Source organism: Asterias amurensis, chromosome 3 (assembly GCF_032118995.1).
Source record: "Asterias amurensis chromosome 3, ASM3211899v1".
Taxonomy (NCBI): domain Eukaryota; kingdom Metazoa; phylum Echinodermata; class Asteroidea; order Forcipulatida; family Asteriidae; genus Asterias; species Asterias amurensis.
In genome coordinates this window covers 19,964,350-19,983,846 of record NC_092650.1, presented here as the reverse complement: position 1 = coordinate 19,983,846, position 19,497 = coordinate 19,964,350, and the positions used below count along the sequence as shown (strand labels likewise).

Below are 19,497 nucleotides of genomic sequence, written 5' to 3'. Positions count from 1 at the left end.
TCTGAAATGCTTATACTTTACATGAAGATTTGAGTAATATTATTATTGGTACAGGTGTGGCAGGAGATTGTGTCTCTTCTATGGCAAACTGTGTACAAATTTATTCTGATAGCCCCCTCTTTTGAATCATCCTCCTCCAGCCTACGTTAATTTCCCAAATTACAGAATCAACAAGGACAGATTTCCATTTGACACTGTTACATAAATTAGTGGTGTTAGGACTTCCCCTGAAAGGCCAAATTTCCTAGAGCTACTTTAACTGCTTAAAAGTTCGCTGCTTCAACTGCTTGAAGGTTATTCCTCTGCCTTGACTGTTGATAAAATAGAAAAACAAAACAAACAGGAGTGATAAAACTTTGATAACTTTTACTTATCTGCATCAGTGCATCTACTAATATCTAAACATAAAAGCGGGTGGCGAGTGGTATGTGTCATCTGTTGGCATCGACTGGTGTGCAGAGGTCGGCGAAAGTTTTTGCAATATGGTGTGGTTAGAGTCACAATTAAAAGGTCCTTCACGCTGCCATGGCAGAAAAAGGGTTGGATTCTTGGCCCATTTATCGGGCAGTATCTGTCAGGCACTCGTCTGATGTTCTGCTTATGTGTGAACAACTGTGTTTCAACTTGTAGTATTCTGTCCTGCTGGTTGGTGTGCGATCGGCCAGGCATCGACCGGCATCAGTTAGCGATGCGATATGCTGCAACCATGTTTTAACTCCAAGTTAAAAGTAACACGATGCCCGCCCGATTCCCAAAAATGACCTGGCAGGCACAAGAAGGCGCATAGGGCCCAGCCAAAATGCCTAGAAATCTATCGCAAACTACTGGCAAACCCATCGCAAGCTGATTGTGACTGGGGGTAAACTACCAACGTTGACAAACACCTACTCGTAATTTCAACCCCCAAATTTAGCAAGGAGTTTGACTGTGTGCCAAACATTTTTAAATGGATTTCTCCCAAGATCTTCCATGGCAGCAATGTAACATACCTGCTAGATAGTCCACAAGTTCCTTACATACAGCCGGGGTACTAGATCCATAAGGATTGCTGGCTACTACCTGAACAATGTACACATTGTCATGCAGGTTGTATGTGGAGCTCTCACGAACCAGATGCCTGGTAGAGAGAGAAACAAAATATCGCTTGCTTTATGTCTTGCTTTAAAAGGGAAGGTAGTTGTTCGGTAATCACTCTTAAAATAAATGGCAATTAATCTTGTGGTCAGAAGCCTACAGCAGCCGTTCGATAGTACGAAGCATTTTGAGAAATGTTTTACATGGAAGAAGTGTGTTAATGTAAAAAGATATCAGTGTTTATGCCCCAAAATTGGAATCTGAGAAGCATTACTCTTAAAGCCATTGGACCCTTTCGGTTGAGAAAAAAAAAAAAAGTTCACAGATTTACAAATAACTTACAGGGTACACAGAAGGCAATGGTGAAAGACTTCTCTTGAAATATTATTCCATGAAATGCTTTACTTTTTGAGAAAACAGCAAAACAATATAAATTCTCGTTAACGCGCATTACGGATTTATTTTAAACACATGTCATGACACAGCGAAACGCGCGGAAATAAGGGTGGGTTTTTCCGGTTTTTTTCTCCCGACTCCGATGAGTGATTGAGCCTAAATTTTCACAGGTTTGTTATTTGATATAGAAGTTGTGGTACATGTACACAAAGTGTGGGCCTTGGACAACACTGTTTACTGAAAAGGTCCAATGGCTTTAATGAAGTAATTAGTTACGAGAAGTCCACTAAAAGTAGAAGTCCTCTGGTACCAAAAAAATTATGGGAAGTAGTCTCACAAATTCTGAAATCTACTCCACAGCGGTAGAATAATAGCAAGAGAAGTTTTCAACAAATCTACACAGCAAAGTAGATATACATACACACATGGTGTTACCGCAAACAGTAAATGTACATGCAAGAGATTTAGCCTGAAATTCTCATATTTTTTTTTTAAGTATTGCCACATTGTCTTTACCCTGTGATCTGTGTAGGAACTTCATCCAGTACTGTCCATGGCTTATCAATTGTTGTTCTAATGTCTCGTATCATCACGTGGTACATGGTCGGTGCTGTGAAATTGGGCAATAATGCCTCGGACCAACGAATCAACACCTTGTATTCATGCTCCATGGCGTAATCTGCATATTCAATGGTTACTGGGCTAGGCGGTGCTGGAAAAGCTGAAATATGAAAATATTTCTGATTATGAATTCGTGAAACTTATAGTATTATTTGTAACTATCCTTAGGAACGAGTGCAAATTTAAAAAAGGTGGTAACTCAAGGTTACAGGAAAAGCTTTACAGTTTCAACAGTTTATGAGTCGAAAACATGCAAATATTTTCTGATTGTGAGTTGTTGATACTCTTTTATGTAATTGTTTGTAAACATCCTTAGAAACAAATGCAAATGCAAAATTGAACAGGTTTTCCAGGGTTATCTTGTGTTTAACCTCTAGTAGTAGGTCCTTGGGTAACTGCTTGTTTGCTTCAGCAATTATCATTGTAGGCAGTGCAGCGTATAATAAGCAAACCATTGACTCCCAAAATGGCAATCGCTGTAGACAGCTTACATTGGTGGTACAAGGGGTCAAAATATTATAGTTAAATCTTTCGTTCGTTAAGGGGGGAAACTTTTCCTCTTGTATCAGTTTTAAAAACATGACTTTTAAGATCCTTTTTTAATATTAAAAGCGAGACGGAAGGGAAAGTGGACAACAGATAAGCATATCTTTAGCCATGAATTCAGGAAATTCTTCGACTCAATGTGTCTCAACTTACCGTGTCTTAACGTTCTGACTTTGTTGACTTCACTGTGACCGCTCATTGCTGCACCGTGCCCATGCTTGGCCGTTAGACACAGTTCATAATCAGTGTACGCAGGCAAACCACGGACAGTCATTGAGAATGTGGTGTTGTCTTTGGTCGGTAGAGTCTTGAACGATGTTAGGTTGTAGATAATGTATGGACTCTCTTCGGAAGGATACTTGAGAATTGTACTCGGACTTTCCTCTGCACTTGGTCTACAAAGTCAAAAAGATTTGAAGTTGGGAGAATAGGTTGGTTTTTGTCAGTGTAATGCTTATTTGTAGGCAAAATTGTGAAGGAAGATACAATAAGAGTGAATACAGTTTCTACTTTGCCAAAAAACAGTCAAAGACTGTTGGATTATTTTCACAGGGATGTTGAACCCATCCACGTTTAGGGAGGTGAAAGAGGGCTGCAACATTCATGAAATCTGAAGAAGAAAAAAATTCATGCTCAGTATGGTTTTTTTTTCTTTTTTCTTTTTTTTTTTTTTTGGGGGGGGGGGCGGTGGTTTAAAGCCATTGGACCCTTTCGGTAAACAGTGTTGTCCAAGGCCCACACTTTGTGTACCACAACTTCTATATCAAATAACAAACCTGTGAAAATTTAGGCTCAATCGGTCATCGGAGTCGGGAGAAAACAACGGAGAAACCCACCCTTGTTTCTGCGCGTTTCGCCGTGTCATGATATGTGTTTAAAATAAATCCGTAATTCTCGTTAACGAGAATTTATACTGTTTTGCTGTTTTCTCAAAAAGTAAAGCATTTCATGGGGTAATATTTCAAGAGAAGTCTTTCACCGTTGCCTTCTGTAAACCCTGTAAGTTATTTGTAAATCTGTGAACTTTTATTTTTTTTCTGAACCGAAAGGGTCCATTGGCTTTAAAGGGAAACCCTTCTTGACACAGGTTATACTACCAGAAGCTTCAGTGCACCTCACCTAGAAAGTTTCTAAGGTCATTAATTTTTGAAATGATTTTTGGGGTTGAACAAAAAATTGACTAAAGTGGGATTCGAACCAACGACCTCCAGATTAATGTGCCAGCGCTCTACCAACTGAGCTATCTAGCCCTATATTGGCAGTGTCCCTATTTTGTCCATGTATTTGTTCGGGGGTGCCAGTCAGAAGCCATACAACCGTTAACTGCCGTGTAACCAGGGATCACACCCAAATTACGATACAACCTGGGAAGCGGCAGCCAGGGGATCACCTTAAGGGGATGAGACTTTTTGTTTCAGATATCAATATAAACCACAAGGGAAACTGACTGGGACTACCCAGTCATTAATTTTTGAAGTATTTTTGAAGTATTTACCTCTACCTCTTTGACTCTACCTTTAATTGTGTGCATGAAGAAAAGGAAATTTCAAAAGTGACAACATTTGCAGTCTCGGAAACAGTTTATAAAAAAAGGGTGTATTTCTTTATTATTACCCTTTTTGGGGTAAACCTTTACACTTTTACAAATCAAAAGTGAGGCAAACAAACCGTGTAATACTTGATGTAATGGTAAATACGGACATAAAACCACCAACCTTAATCTGTAGTGTACATTGTAATAAAGAATCGGCCATTCGTACTCCAGAGGTACACTCCAAGTCACATTGATTGTGGTCTCACTCGGAAAATAATTGACAAACTCAGGAGCTCCAAATACTATCATAGAGAGATCAATAATGTACAAATAAATTGGATGCTTAGACTATGAGTACAATATGGAAGAACATTGTCACAAAGTGATGTCTGGACTGTTCCATTTCAAGAGGCAAACTCTTTTGAAATGGAATAGTCCAGACTTCAAAAACACCTTGCACTGTAAGTTAAAATATTTTTCAGATAATTTATCATTTATTTCAACCATATACAACGTTTTGAACAAGTTATAACTTGTTTAAACAATACGGTAAATCATAAACGGCTGAAAGTGACTTAGGCGGTGAAGTTGAAGACCGTTTATTTGGCTAAAGTGCATTCGGCATTCATAGCCGTACGTGTGTGTTCTTGGTTGCCACATAAGTTTACGCAATAATGCATAACAAAATCAATACACACATAAAAGCAATACTAAATGTAACCTCTATTAAGCTGCGCAAAGTGTAGCTGCGAAGTTTTTATGTTTAGCAATATAGGACTTGGATATTGAATTTGTTTGTCTCAGAACAGTATATTGACACGTGTTCCACCAAACGAATGGCAAGGATCTGTGTGTACAGTATATTTATTATCTTACTCTTGTTGAAATGGATTGACCAATTAGAATTGAGGATTCAAGTTTGCTTGAAGATACATTCAAAATCACTGACTCTTGTAGATATGGATTGACCAATCAGAATCAAAGATTCAAGTTTCAGTTCCTTTTGGCGATATCAACCATAAATATTAAGCATTGAGACAAAGGACATGCGTTTGCTGTTTCATAAAGAGAGTTTATACTCACATGGACAGGCCTTGGTGTTACAGCGCCAGGTCCTTACACCAGTTCCCCTGCACTGTTTACCTCCCCACTGAGGCTCCGGTTGGGAACAGTTCCTCTCTATGATTCGGTACCCTCCTCCACAAGTCACTGGACATTCTGACCATGCTGACCAACTTGACCACCAGCCATGAACTGTTGGAGTGGAAAAATTGAATGAAATCAGATTTTTTCTGTATACTGTTCCTGTTTTTCTGAAAACACTCACTGAACTCAAAATTGTTTCATCTGTATTCAATCTATATTGTTAGTGAGCACAACCTGTTATTGCCAAAACCAAAAGATACCTGTATAGCTGGACATTGCTGGCCCTTGAAACTGGATGTACATTCCCTTTCATTTGTTTGTCTGTTTGGTTAGTAAAATGTAATGTACACAGCTCTTACTTTAGGCCTACTTGGCAAAGCATGGCTTCAGCTACATTGACTTTGTACCTTTCTGTCAGCTACTCAAGTATTTTTTAGTGCTCACAAGATTTTTTTATTTTATTTTATTTATTTATTTATTTATTTATTTATTTTTTTTTTTTTTTTGGGGGGGGGGGGGGATTTGCCTCAATCAAAGCTAAGAGCCACTCTTTGCAAGGAGCTACAAGAAGAAATATACTATTGTGAGAAATAACTCAGGGGAGCTGAAGGTAGGAATTGATATTCCTCTTAAAACAGTCTAGATTGTAGGACAGAGGAAAACATGCACCAGGCAATGAGTTTCAATAAAACTGCTGAACTGTGACTCCTACATCAAATTAAGAGTGTACAGATGAGGAGAAGCAGAAAGTCTGGTTTCACGCTCAAACATTCTGATAGGCGGAACTATAGACGATGTGACTTGTGACATCACATGTTTACAAAAGAGCCACCAAGCCTGGACTTCCTTCAGGCATGATTTGTACACAGCATAATGGAAGGAAACAAAAACCCTTATATTTTAGCAACTTTTGATATATTGAAAGGGGGCAAATCTTAAATCTTGTCCAGCTTTTACTTTCATAACTCTTGGATTTATGTGGAAATTATGACACAAAATGTCAACTTTCCCATATGACCAGTGCAATATCTTGCCTGCCAGACTAGCCAAAGAATGTACAAGGTCACACTTATTGTAAACAAAGGACACATGGTCAATAGGTCAGACACAATTAATGGTGTCACATTTACCATAGGTTGGTTGGGGGTTGGGGATAAGGTTGGGGACTGCCAACTCTTTTTTACACTCATACCTGGACAAGGTTGTTCATTGCATTTTTGCCACTGGCTATAGCTACTAGCCTGGTCAGTATCTGGACAGTCACTTCCTCCTAGGCCTGGTCTGGGGTCAGTGCAAGATCTAGCCCTAGCCTGGACTCCTCCTCGACAGCTCTTTGAGCAGACAGACCATGGTGACCATGGGGTCCAGGCGCCATCTTGAAAAAAAGGGCAAATTATGTCATTGTGATTTGTGAAAAACATGAGTCATTAGTGATTAGCAACAAATATTCAGTTTAGTTTAGTTAGTTTATTAAATAATTATCAACTGCAAAAGGGAAACCCATAACATGCACGTAAACCCACTGAATAGGGACCGTTGATCACACATCATCAGAATAAAACAAAGACAACAGCAAAAAATATAGAAACAGTATAAAATATAATCAAAAGCTTTATCAAAGCTTTTAGAAAAAACGGCTTTGTCAAAAAAATTGACAAAAGTAATGTTTAAATTGGTTCTCTGGATCCAATGTTTTTGTACAAGATATATGAATGGGTACCATTAGATATTGAAAAAGTTATTTATTTATGTTAAAATACGCAAACAGATTAAAAATAAATGGGAAGGCTACCCAAATCAAAATGAAGAACATGTGGATATAATGTATGATTGGATGATTAAAGAATAAGGTTTTTGTTTCAACCCGAAACTCACCCAAACAGCGATTAGTGTTGCACAAAATAAGTTCATCACCAGTCCCCTCGCAGTCCATGCCACCATACGTAGTGGATGGGTTGGTACAGGTTCGATTCCTCATCGTGGAACCACTCCCACAGGTCTTGGTGCATGTTGTCCATAGAGTCCACTCAGTCCACCCACCGTTCACTGGGACACACAGGAGCAAAAAGAATGGATCGGGGATGAGTGTCATTGCTCACAAACAGGTCTGAAACTACACATGTAGGCTACAAATTCTGCTGATGGATGTTGAAATTATGGCGTTTCCACCTGAATGGTAACTCCTGGAGTTATAGATTCCACTGAGCTTTTAGGAACAGTGTTCTCAGCACTAGAGAAGTAGATCAAAGAGCAGGATTTGGTTATATTATGGACAAAGTAACGGCTGATTTTCTTCACCAGGCTGACTTAAAAAGTCTGAAATCAGATAAAAATCTCATTCCTGGGATTATAACAATGGGCAAGGGATTTTAAGACCTGGGCCCAATTTCATAGAGCTGCTAAGCACAAAAATTTGCTTAGCATGAAATTTTTGCCTTGATAAAAACAGGATTACCAACCAAATTTGCACCTGATTTTCAGGATAAGCAAACAACATCTGAATACCAGTAACAGGCATTATGTAAACAACTGGAAATTTGGTTGGTAATCCTGTTTTTATCAAAGAAGAAATTTCATGCTAAGCAAATTTTCGTGCTTAGCAGCTCTATGAAATTGGGCCCAGCTGGTATACATGGACAATATGATTTTGTTATCATGTGTTCAAACTCTTGACTGTAGTAGTTTTCATAACCTAGTGCAATTAAGCAAGACTTATTGTTTGTTTCTGATGCTTGCAATTGATTTCGGGGTAGTTTGCTGTTGGGACGGCTCTCCTCAACTATTCTACCATTGGAAATTTTAATAGTTCCTCATTGGGCATTCGCTTCAGCTATTTGAACCATGCTGGTTACTTGTAACCCTTGGGCAGAGCCACTTGATGGAAAGGGTCATAGCCAGGGCCCAATTTCATAGAGCTGCTTAAGCACAAAATTTTGCTTAAGCGAAAAAATCCTTGCTTTGTAAAATCAGATTACCGGCCAAGACTCAACTCAATTGTTATGCTAAGTAAACAACAGCTAAATACCAATCACAAGCAATGTATATGGCATGAAATTTTGGCCAGTAACATGTGTAAAACAAGCGAGCTATTTTCGTGCTTAAGCAAAATTTTTGCTTAAGCAGCTCTATGAAATTAGCCCCAGGGCCCAAAACTCACTGTGACTGCTGCCTTTGGAAGGTTTGTGGGACATTATGCATGCATATACTGCATTCAAACTCGCAATACTAATGGAAAAAACTTCTTCGACCATTACTGTGATTAACCAGAAGCTTTGAGCTTTGTTTGTGTCTTGAAAATCAGGAAATCATTGTTTTTGTCTAAAAGGCACTGGACATTATTGGTAATTACTCAAAACAGTTTTTTTCCAGCATAAAACCTTACTTGGTAATGACCAATGGAGATCTGTGGATAGTATAAAACCTTGTGAGTAATGGCTCCCTCTGAAGTGACGTAGTTTTTGAGAAAGAAATAATTTCTCACTAAAACCCTTGGATTTGGTTTCGAGACCTCATCCAGAGGTTTTGAAATCAAGCATCTGAAAGCACATAACTTTGTGCGACAAGGGTGTTTTTTCTTTCATTATTCCCTCCCAACTTCGACGTCCAATCGAGCTCAAATTTTCACAGGTTTGTTATTTTGTGCATATGTTGAGATACACCAAGTGAGAAGACTGGTCTTTGACAACTTACATATGTGTCCAGTGTCTTTAAGGCAGACAATTGTAAAGTCTTTCCCGAGCCAATAATGGCTCACCAGGCCGGTGTTTCATCCAGTGTCTGAATATTTCTATTCCCCTGGACAGGATGCCAGTCCAACACAGGTTAATCCCCAGGGTTTGACAGTCAAACATAAGTTATTTATTACCAAACTGTTTATTATTCAAACTCACCACCACACTCCTCGGGGTTGCAGTTCGGTATGACTTCAGTTCCATTACCCTCACAGTAACGGCCTCCAAAATCAGGCGGTGGATTGGTACACTCCCTAGATCGTATTATCTCACCTCCACCACAGTGCAGAGTGCAATTACCCCACGGTGTCCAACTTGTCCAATTGCCATCCACTAAAGGAAACGCAATAATTTATAAGTTATCAAAAACATACCCTTAGTTTGTACCTTTTAGTCGCTAACAATCAAAATGAATGTTGGACTTCAATGTTTTCCTAATTTGGAACATAATGGTTTTCATTCAGCCCAGTCTTTCCAATGATATCTTTAAGTCCCTGACCCAGGGATGAGAAATTTTGGACTTTTATCTGAACTCGGACTCCTCAAATCTGGTGGAGAAAAAAAAGTTGTATTTTTCTCCACATAAATTAAGTCATGCTCTTCGATAGAAATTTTCGAACTGAGGATATTGATTACTGATCCAAAAAGCTCAGTGTAATCTTATAACTCATGGGGTTTATCAAAAGGTGGAAATGCCATTATTTTTAATGCACCTCCAAAGATCTAGATCCCAGATTCATATTTGTTGTCAGCATCACTGACTCTCACCCCTGCTGACAATCAAAATCACTGCCGGAGTAGAGTTAAAGTGGCTTCCTGTAAAACCACATCTTTATCCTTGCTGAGAGAAATGGTTAATTTACTGTGACAAAATCTCTGTGAGCAAAACTAACCCGGGCAGTCATAGACTTCCATGCAGTCTTCTTTCTGGAAGTAGTTATCAACCATGCCGACCCCAGGGCAGTCCAAGCCACCGTGGGCCGGCGCTGGATCGGAGCAGCTACGCTCTCTCGTCTTGTTACCGAAGCCACATGACTTGGAACATGGCGTCCATTCTGTCCACTGGGCCCAATTACCATCAGCTTTTATTAGATAAATCAAAACAGATTTAAAACAGTTATTTTGATGTTTCAAAGTAGCCCCCCCCCCTCTTGTGGTTTTGTTGAATAATCATAACATGGACAAGTTCCCTGATTGATGTAGAACTCTTCTTAATAAGAGGAACCATCCTAATCAAGGAGGTGGGGCAATTCTGTCATCCACAGTTTCTTTGCCCCCTCCCCCTCGACCCATCCCAGTCTTTCCCCAATAGCTGAAAATTAATTCAGGTGGTAATTTGCGTAAAGAATAACAATAGTCTGGGCCCAACTTCTTTCATTGTGGTAGTCAGGCATGTGAGTAACTATCCATAAAAAAAAGAGGAAAAGAGAAAACCGGGCAAGAAAATTAACAAGAGGAAAAGATAATATTATTCCTATAATTTTGAACACAGAAAGTGAATAAATAAAAGAGGAAAATCAAAACCAAACAGAGGAAATCAGCTGAAATGAGGAAGTCTCACTTGCCTTGGTATATATAGTCAATGCTTTTTCAGCGGTAGGTAAACACTCAAAAGTTAATGTCCCCCAACTCTTAAGTTTAAGCGTGTCCCCCTTTGCCCCCCACCCCCATTGTCATAAGAGGCCACGGTGTCTTACCTTTGCACTCTATCTCTCCACACACACCAACCTCAAAGTTGACGCCATCACAGTCCACCCCTCCGTACTCAGGTGCTGGGTCAGTACACGTGCGACTGTGGTCCCTGGTACCGCCTCCACAAGAGTGGGTACAAGTTGACCACGCCTCCCATGTGGCCCAGTTTCCATCAACTAAACAACAGAGAGGTCAGTAGTAAAAGCATAGTTAAAGAAACATTACAGAATTGGTAAAAAAAAAACTTGTCTGAGATTTTAAAACTTACATGGTCTAAATGATCATGATGGTATAGAAAACATCCCTTGAGTTGAAATATTTCTTTCTGAAATGTCATTTTGGATGAGAAATAAATTAAACTAATTTCCCGGTTGGAGTTTATCGCTTAGAGGGTTTTAATAATTTTTCCTTTTTTTAATTGATATCATGCAAAAAAAATGTGTAATCGGTTTTTCACTATTTTCTCGTGACCCTGCCCAGATGGCCGATCTCAAACGTCTCAGGTTTGTCAGTTTATGTGTGGTAGAATACATAAAGTGATTACTGTGCCATCAACTGTTTTGTTGGCAAAAACAATAATATAATGTTCCTTTAAATAATGTAGTGATACAAAATTTAATGTGTGACGGTGAAAATAATGTGTAGTAAAATTTGCCTGCCCAAAAGGTGTGTAGGCAGAAGTCGAATTAATCATAATAATATCTAAACTTATAACGCGCACATTAAGAGTGCCGAAGGCGATCAATACACAATACAATCACTCAAAGAAACTTACAACTTCTACATGGGAAAACAAATTATCATTATTACAATGAGCGAGAAAAGGAAGAGCAATACGCAATAGGCCATACGCGCCATTCGCGCCATTGACACCGCCGTCTTTGCTTAATGTGAAAGTGCACGCATGATGTACGCACGACTCTCAGCCAATGATAGCTCTTCACGCAAGCACAATTCATCCAAGATGGCGGCCGCATGACGACGTCTTTTGAAATCCATCTATGGTATACTTACTTGGACATAAATTAGTGTTACATTCCCCGTCTTCAGTCGCGTCTCCTACACAATCATCTCCTCCCCATTCCGGAACAGGGTTATTACACAGCCTACTGTGAGTTGTTACTCCACCTCCACACGTGTCCGAGCAGTCACCCCACTCTCCGAACTCCGACCAGCCACCGTGAATCGGGCAGGGATCCAACGAGCAAGCCTCGGTCACATTAGCGGGTCCCTGGCAGTCATCGCCCCCGTACATCGGGGAGGGGCTATCGCAGGCGTGGTCGCGGTACCGTGTGCTCTCTCCGCACGTGGCGGTGCATTCAGTCCACGATGTCCAGTCGCCCCATTCACCGTCTATTGGGCCTGGGGTGGATTTCACAAAGAGTTGCATCTATAGTATTATCTCGTCGAGTTGGGAACTTAAGACTAGCCTTAAGTTTTCGATAACTCCTTCCTAAAGAGTCCTCTGACTTGTCTAAAGTTACAACTAGTTTTAAGTGTTTAAAACAAAACAACTAACTATGGGAGGTATTTTATTTATAAGTTGAATAAAGTTCGCAAAAAATGTTGATCTGTTAATACGATTGGGTGTTTGACTCTCTGACCTTGGTCTATGGTTTTACTATTAAAAACATTCGCCGTCCATGCCAACGTACCAGTACAGGGGGTTTGTTTATCAAGATAAAAGAAAGGTACTTAAATAGGCATACCACGGTATTCAACACAAGTATGGAACTATGATGGCTATGATGGGGACTAGTGAAAAATCCATGGTCATGGAGCCTGGTGGTTCCAGAAATGGTCGACCACAGTAGTCAACCAATGGTGGTCCAGCCTCGGTTAAAATAAATCAATCTTTAGTTAACCATGGTAGGCACTCCAACTTGCCCAATTTTATTGATGTAGAATTTTAGGTGACGCACTCACTTAGCACCTCGATGTAGAACCACTCGTGTCTTGGTCTTTGTAGGATTTTTTTAGTCGGCGAATAGTAGTTTTCCACATCCTTGTAGTAGTAGTACCCTGTATGCTCTTTGGTGAGGTGAATTGTAAACCTATTAAACAAACGTGGGAAGTCAAACACATCAAGCCCAATTTCATTGAGCTGCTAAGCAAAACAAATGCTTAGCATGAAATTTCTTTCTTGAAAAAAAACCCAGGATTTCCAACCAAATTTCCGTTAGTAAAAAAGTCACAGTACAAACAAAAGGTTTTGAAAATTGGGGGAAAAGAGGAGATGTGGGATTCACAATAAAGCGCGCCACCAAGCGTTTACATTCCAACAAAACTCAAAGAAACGGATGTTCGACCATGAAGGCATGGGTGGCCTTCTTTGCAAAGGGCCTTTAAAATGTTTTCATATTTTGGTTTAAAGACTCTATACACCTTTGGTAATTGTCACAGACCAGTATTCTCACTTTAGTGCATCTCAACATTGCATAAAATAATAAACCTGTGAAAATTTTAACCAAATTGGTCGTCGAAGTTGCTTTCAGATGGCTTGAATTCGAGACCTAATAACAGATGTCTCTTATCCAGTTCAAATGTTTCAGTGAGAAATTACCTCTCTCTCTCAAAAACTACGTTACTCCAGAGGAACAGTTTCTGACCATGCTGTATACTATCAACAGCACTCCTTTGCTCGTATGCTAATGTTGTTATTATTTATACCAAAAGTGTCCATAGTGACAAACGCCTGATTTACACAATGATAGGCATAATACTTTGTGTATGGTTTGCTGTGTTAAACAGATCCATTGTGTCACAAACCTGGAACTCTACGGTGGACTACCGAGAGTAAGCACCAAGATTAGGGCAAGACGGCTGAGACAGGTCACTGTCTCAGACATGCTCAGCTGGCAGCGAGCAAGCTTGTGCTTCGGGCCCCATACTCAAGGTCACTGTTCCCGAGGCAGACCACAAACCAACTATGTGGACACCTTGTGCCGGGACTCTGGACTGCGTCGGGAAGAGCTGCGTACAGCAATGGAGGACCAACGTGTTTGGAGGGCCATCATCCGATGCTCCGCATCGACTGATGACTGAAATGGTTTGGGTACTTTTTGTAACACAAAACACAATGTCCATAGATTTGTATTAAACTTACAAGGTTTTAAGATAGTGGTGGTAGAAAGCTTCCCGTATTTATTACTTGCTAATGGGTGCTGTAGTTTTCAAGAAATGAGTAAAACTATTTCAAGAAAATAATTTTCGTCTTAGTTTTAGCATAAAACGTTTTTGTGTGTGTGTCCTACAAAAACTACCCAAAGTTTTAAAGGACCATTCCAGAATTGGTACGAAAAAAACCTTATCTAAGATCAATGATTTTCATAAACTTACACGGTTAAATGTGATGATGGTAGTAGAAAACATCGATTAAAATAATTCTGTCTGAAATGTTTGATGAAAAAAACAAAAAACTAATTTCCCGTTTGGAGTTTATAGCTCAGTGAGCGTTTTATTCCTTTTTTGTTTTTGCATAAATGTCATGCAAAAAAATGTGTAATCGGTTTTCACTATTTTCTCGTGACCCAAGTGACCGATTGACTCAAACTTCTACAGGTTTGTCCGTGTATGCATTATGGTAGATTCAAGGCCTAATGTTCTTTTATGTATTACAATTTTAACCAACTTGGATTGGAGTGACAACTTATCCTCCGGGAAGCGTTTAATCTTAGACATTGTTGAGTGCGCGGGTACATCGCCGGTAGCGTTGAAAACCCAAGGTCCGTCGGCAACCCACATCAGCTTGTTCTGTTGAAGAGGTGATGTTTGGAGAAATTAAGAGGATAATACATTTCGCCGTACATTTTTACACTCAACAGTATGGTTTATGGCATATGGTTTATGGTTATCTAAAAACATTCAACAATTTTCGGTCCAACGACCGCATTGCATTCTGAATTTACAATTTCAAGAGACATTCAATGTAAAAGACAATCAAACATTCTTTTTTTTTTAAAGTGAGAAAAATTTGCCCGAGGGCATCAACATTTAAAATGATAATGCTATAAAACAGCCTTGAGCATTCAGTGTTAAAATAAAAATTGAAAGTTACAAGAGAGATAACCAGTAGGCCTATATGATGCGAAAATTTACTGTTGAGAAGAGATGTTATAGGGTATGGAAGGGGGCTGCATTTAAAGGCAGTGGACACTATTGGTAATTACTCAAAATAATTATTAGCATAAAACCTTTCTTGGTGATGAGTAATGGGGAGAGGCTGATGGTATAAAACATTGTGAGAAACAGCTCCCTCTGAAGTGCCATAGTTTTCGAGAAAGAAGTAATTTTCCACAAATTTGATTTCGAGACCTCAGATTTAGAACTTGAGGTCTCGAAATCAACCATCTAAACGCACAAAACTTTGTGTGACAATTTGGTTTTTTCTTTCATTATTATCTCGCAACTTCGATGACCGATTGAGCTCAAATTTTCACAGGTTTGTTATTTTATGCATGTGTTGAGATACACCAACTGTGAAGGCTAGTCTTTGACAATAACCAATAGTGCCCACTGCCTTTAAAGCGCTTTTTATTGCACTTTTAGGATCCATACTGGTTTGTGTTCTTTAATTTCATGGATGAGGTATACCCAGATCGAGACAGGAAACCAAGCTGAGAATATGTCAGTGCAGCTTGACTTTACAGCAAATTCCTTGCAAAATTGTGCCCTCTCTATAAATAGGTTTGAAGCTTTGACTTACTATATAGAATGGAAGTACGAGTGTTTCGCCCTCCCACCTCGTTATGTTGCGATAAGGTACGCCGCTATTCCGCACCTCCAAAATGTCAGAATATACTGTCATAATAAATTTAAAAAATATTGTTGTGTTTAGTGGGAGTCAAAAATAAAGGTTAAAAGAATGTTTGGTTAAAAAAGGAAACAGTTTGCTTTCAAAATAACAAGACCTAAAATGTCGCGAAATCCCGCTTCCCCCTTTTTTTTTTCTTTTTTTTTTTAACATTCAACTCATTCCTCTATGATGCAATAATTTACTGATGAGCAAGTTATCATATAAACAAAATTAACACTAATTTCCGAAAACTGTACCAGCCAAACTATGTTTGTTAATTTGTAAATCAATTTCCCTCGTATTTTTGCTCCACGTAAGACAACATTGCCACAAAAATGGGGTGTTTGACACCACGGTGTGTTGTCACATAACAGATAATGTTGAAACACACTTTGGTGTAAATTTTGATTTTTTTTTTCCGGTATCAAGATTTTATGGTGTCGATTGTTAAAACCCTAAGTTTTGTAGTTGTTGCTTAAAGGCATTGGATACTTTTGGTAAGTGCCAAAGACACTCGGCCAATGATAGCCTTTCACGTACTAGTGCACGTTTCATCAAAGATGGTGGTCAATGACGTCATTCTCTTATACAATATACATACACATCAAGCACTTCTCATATGGAGGACTATCCCATACGCCATCTACGCAGTGAAATGTCTTCTGTGCCATCGTGAAGTCGGGTACGAACGGATTGCCGCCTTCGAAGTGCCATCCCCAACGGCAGGCCTGAACCACTGTTTTCTCATCCCCTGTAGGCTCGACTTCAGCGCTCACAACATAGATGAAGTAGGTGTTCTGAAACGTCGCGTCTGCACAGGTGTCTGTGGATGAAAACCATAAACTACTCAATGCAAATTAAATTAAATTAAAGTAAATTCAATAAACATTTATTTTCATTTTGGTAAAAAGAATTATTTTCATTGCAATGTTGTTCCAATGTTAGACTGGTTCCATGTCTCTGTCCGCAAGAAGGATCAGGACAGGCACTTGCTTTTCGGTATACCCAATGAAATCACTTCAGAGTTTTCATTGGGTGCAGCTGACAAACATCACCTCGGGACCAATCAAAACACAATGACATCATATTTTTATTATGCTTCATTTTGACTAGTTATCAATAGTGTCAAGTGCGTTTTAGACTTGTGGAAAAGTCGTTAAATCGGTCCCACGCCGTGACATAGTCGAGTTGTGGCGGTGCTCTCGTAGAAATCGGGAGCCAGCAGTTCGCGCGAGAGCAGTGATCTCGCGAGAGCACCGCCACAACTCGACTATCTCACCGCATGGGACCGATTTAACGACTTGTCCACAAGTGCGTTTAAATGCACTGTTTTCAATAAACTTGAAATTATAAGTGAAGTGGTGATTGGCTCCCAGTGAGGGAATTCGCGTGTAAAAACATACAAGCAAAAATAAGACCGGATGATACGTTGGGTATGATCGCCCCTTTTCATAACGGTTGTTCCCCCCACATTATTTGGAACCACTAAATTCATTCTTGAGAATTTTATCCAACGCCTTTTGTACTTCATAGACCCCTACTTCACCAATACAAAATACTAGAGTTAATTTCCATACTCAACAACCAACATCGCTAGCCTACTCTTATCTAAGTTTCGGCTTATAAATAGGCCTACACTAGGTGTGCGTAAAATAGGTAAAATAATGATGGGAGCTCCTCTCTCCTGACCTGACCTCATTTAGTGATGTTCGAAAGGAGCTGTTCAATTATTACATCAAGATCAAGATGAAGATAAACTGATTCAGGCAAAGCATGTTATATAATAATTATTATGTCCTGCAAACAAGCTGCCTTCTTGTAGTTTGCACGTAAAAACCTTACCTTGTGCATATACTCCGGAGGGCAGAGCAACCACGAACAACAAAAATGCTAGAATGCAGTCCATACCCATAAAAGGCCTACGATAAGCACATACTAGAATAAGAAACTACCACAACAAAATGTAAAAAAGCAGCATGCATCTTCTTCATCCAATAACTACAAGAAATTTGGAATAAACCTTACGCGTGTGCGTGAAATTCAATTTGTGATCGCGTGGCGCACTCTCTCGCACAGAGTAATGTGGAGGGGTAGGTAGACTTGACTCAAGTCACAATCCCGTGCCATCCCCAGGAAAATACTGTTTTGTGTTGCTCTGCATTCCAAAACCTGTTCCGCATGCGGGACAGTGACTTGACGATGTCGCAGTCGCCTGGTATGTAAATGTATTCACTTATGAATACTGTAACATTGATACGTGATACGTTTTGACCAATCAAACGCATGCCCGCTCAAAAAGAAAACTAGTTCTTTTGTCATTTTGGGGTAAAAAACTACTTAGTTGATGATTGAAATACATTTTTTAATAACCAATTAATTGTAAAAAGGAAAGCACTGAATGTTCATTTGAATTTATGTACTACGTTGTAACATACATTGGGGTCGGTTTTGTTTGCAAAATTTGAATTATATACTTTTAGGGACCTCTCACACGAGAATGGGACTTGAATCAAGTCTAGTGGGAGGGGGGGGGGGCAAGGAGGTGGGAATTATGACGCAATCATAGAGCTATTTATAATAATAGCTCTATATGGACGCAATACATTTCAAATTAATCATGTTTTTTTATGCAGTCACCATAAAGTGCATAGGGTATCACATTTTGAGGACCAAAAGTGGACCATCCATTTCCCCCGAAATCTGGTATGGTATTGTATAAACAGTAGGCCTATCCATAATCATAAATTCTGCTTTCAGAAAATCCGATTTTTCATTTCCTCGTAGTCCCTACACCGGAATAAACAATTCAGACCGAACCAAAATTAATGTCTACATTACTAAAAAAAAAAAAAAAAAAAAAATTACACTCTGTACACTATCTTGGAGGCCTTCGTCACAAGTTCATTGTGCTTTTGTTTGTTTGGTTATTTTGTTTTGTTGTCACCAAGACGGTGTGTATTATGAGTTTCACCAGCTAGCCGAAACATGCCGGCTAGCCGAAACAAAGCCTTGTTTGGCGGAGCCGGGACTTTTGGGGGATCAACCACACTGTATAATGATGATAATAATACCTTCTGTGTGCGGGCCAAAACCTCCCTTAAAGACCCTGGACACTATTGGTAATTGTCAAAGACCTGCGGGAAAATATGCATTCAAATTAGTGGTAAAATAAATTCTTTCTCGTTACTTCAGAAGGAGCCGTTTCTCACAATGTTTTATACTATCAAAAGCTCCCCGCATTACTTGTTACCAATATTAAGGTTTTATGCTAATAATTATTTTGAGTAATTACCAATAGTGTCCACTGGCTTTAAGCCTGTCAGTATTCTCAAATTTGTTCAACTTTGCACTGTTTACTTTTTAGGCTGGCTCTCTGTTCGGGTAGTTAAGAAACTCAACCACCAAGCTATGGAAAATATAAAACCAACAACATTTTCTGTACGGTTGCATACGGTAAAATAAGTGATTCAAATCCGATCCTAAATTATCGAAAAACATGAGTGGGGAAGCTGTTAAAGGCACTGCTGCAGTACCGGACATATCCCGTTGGGCCCCGCCCCCCCCCCTGCCCGCTTCCAATGTTGGTTCAGTGCTTTCCAGTCAACATTGAGCGGGGAGGGGGCGGGGGAAGGGGAGACATTGTTGATTGTTAAGCGGAAGTGGACAGTGAATGTTTAAACATCGGGAATCGGTGTGCCCAAGCATTTTACGTGGGATTGTCTGAAGGTTCGTTTAGTTTAACAGATAATCTTTGGTGGAGCAGAGCATACATAGTTACAGAAAGCAAGAGCCATTTTTCAACATGGTGTGGATTAATTTCGAACGAAAACCGTGCATATTATTATTAACTTCGTCTTTTGCGGAGGAGGAGCGGAAAATCACAGAGGGAAATGGCGTATCCCGTAGTTCTGTTCAGCGGGCAAACATGACGGGCAAGTTCATCGGTCTCATCGTGGCCGAGG

At 39.6% G+C, this 19,497-nt stretch overlaps 1 protein-coding gene across 1 annotated transcript; it reads right to left on the bottom strand.

The window, feature by feature from the left end:
• Positions 1 to 176: 176 nt before the first annotated feature.
• On the bottom strand, positions 177 to 17,518 carry LOC139934380 (uncharacterized). Its single transcript, XM_071928589.1, has 17 exons — positions 17,378 to 17,518; positions 16,137 to 16,358; positions 15,446 to 15,540; positions 14,372 to 14,493; positions 12,667 to 12,794; positions 11,755 to 12,102; positions 10,746 to 10,916; positions 9,942 to 10,130; positions 9,208 to 9,381; positions 7,193 to 7,363; positions 6,510 to 6,692; positions 5,255 to 5,425; positions 4,353 to 4,473; positions 2,791 to 3,032; positions 1,987 to 2,191; positions 990 to 1,117; positions 177 to 311 (listed from the first exon to the last, which is right to left on the bottom strand). The coding sequence occupies exons 1-17, from the start codon at positions 17,445 to 17,447 to the stop codon at positions 295 to 297; spliced, it is 2,757 nt and encodes a 918-aa protein (XP_071784690.1). The 5' UTR covers positions 17,448 to 17,518; the 3' UTR covers positions 177 to 294.
• Positions 17,519 to 19,497: the final 1,979 nt, after the last annotated feature.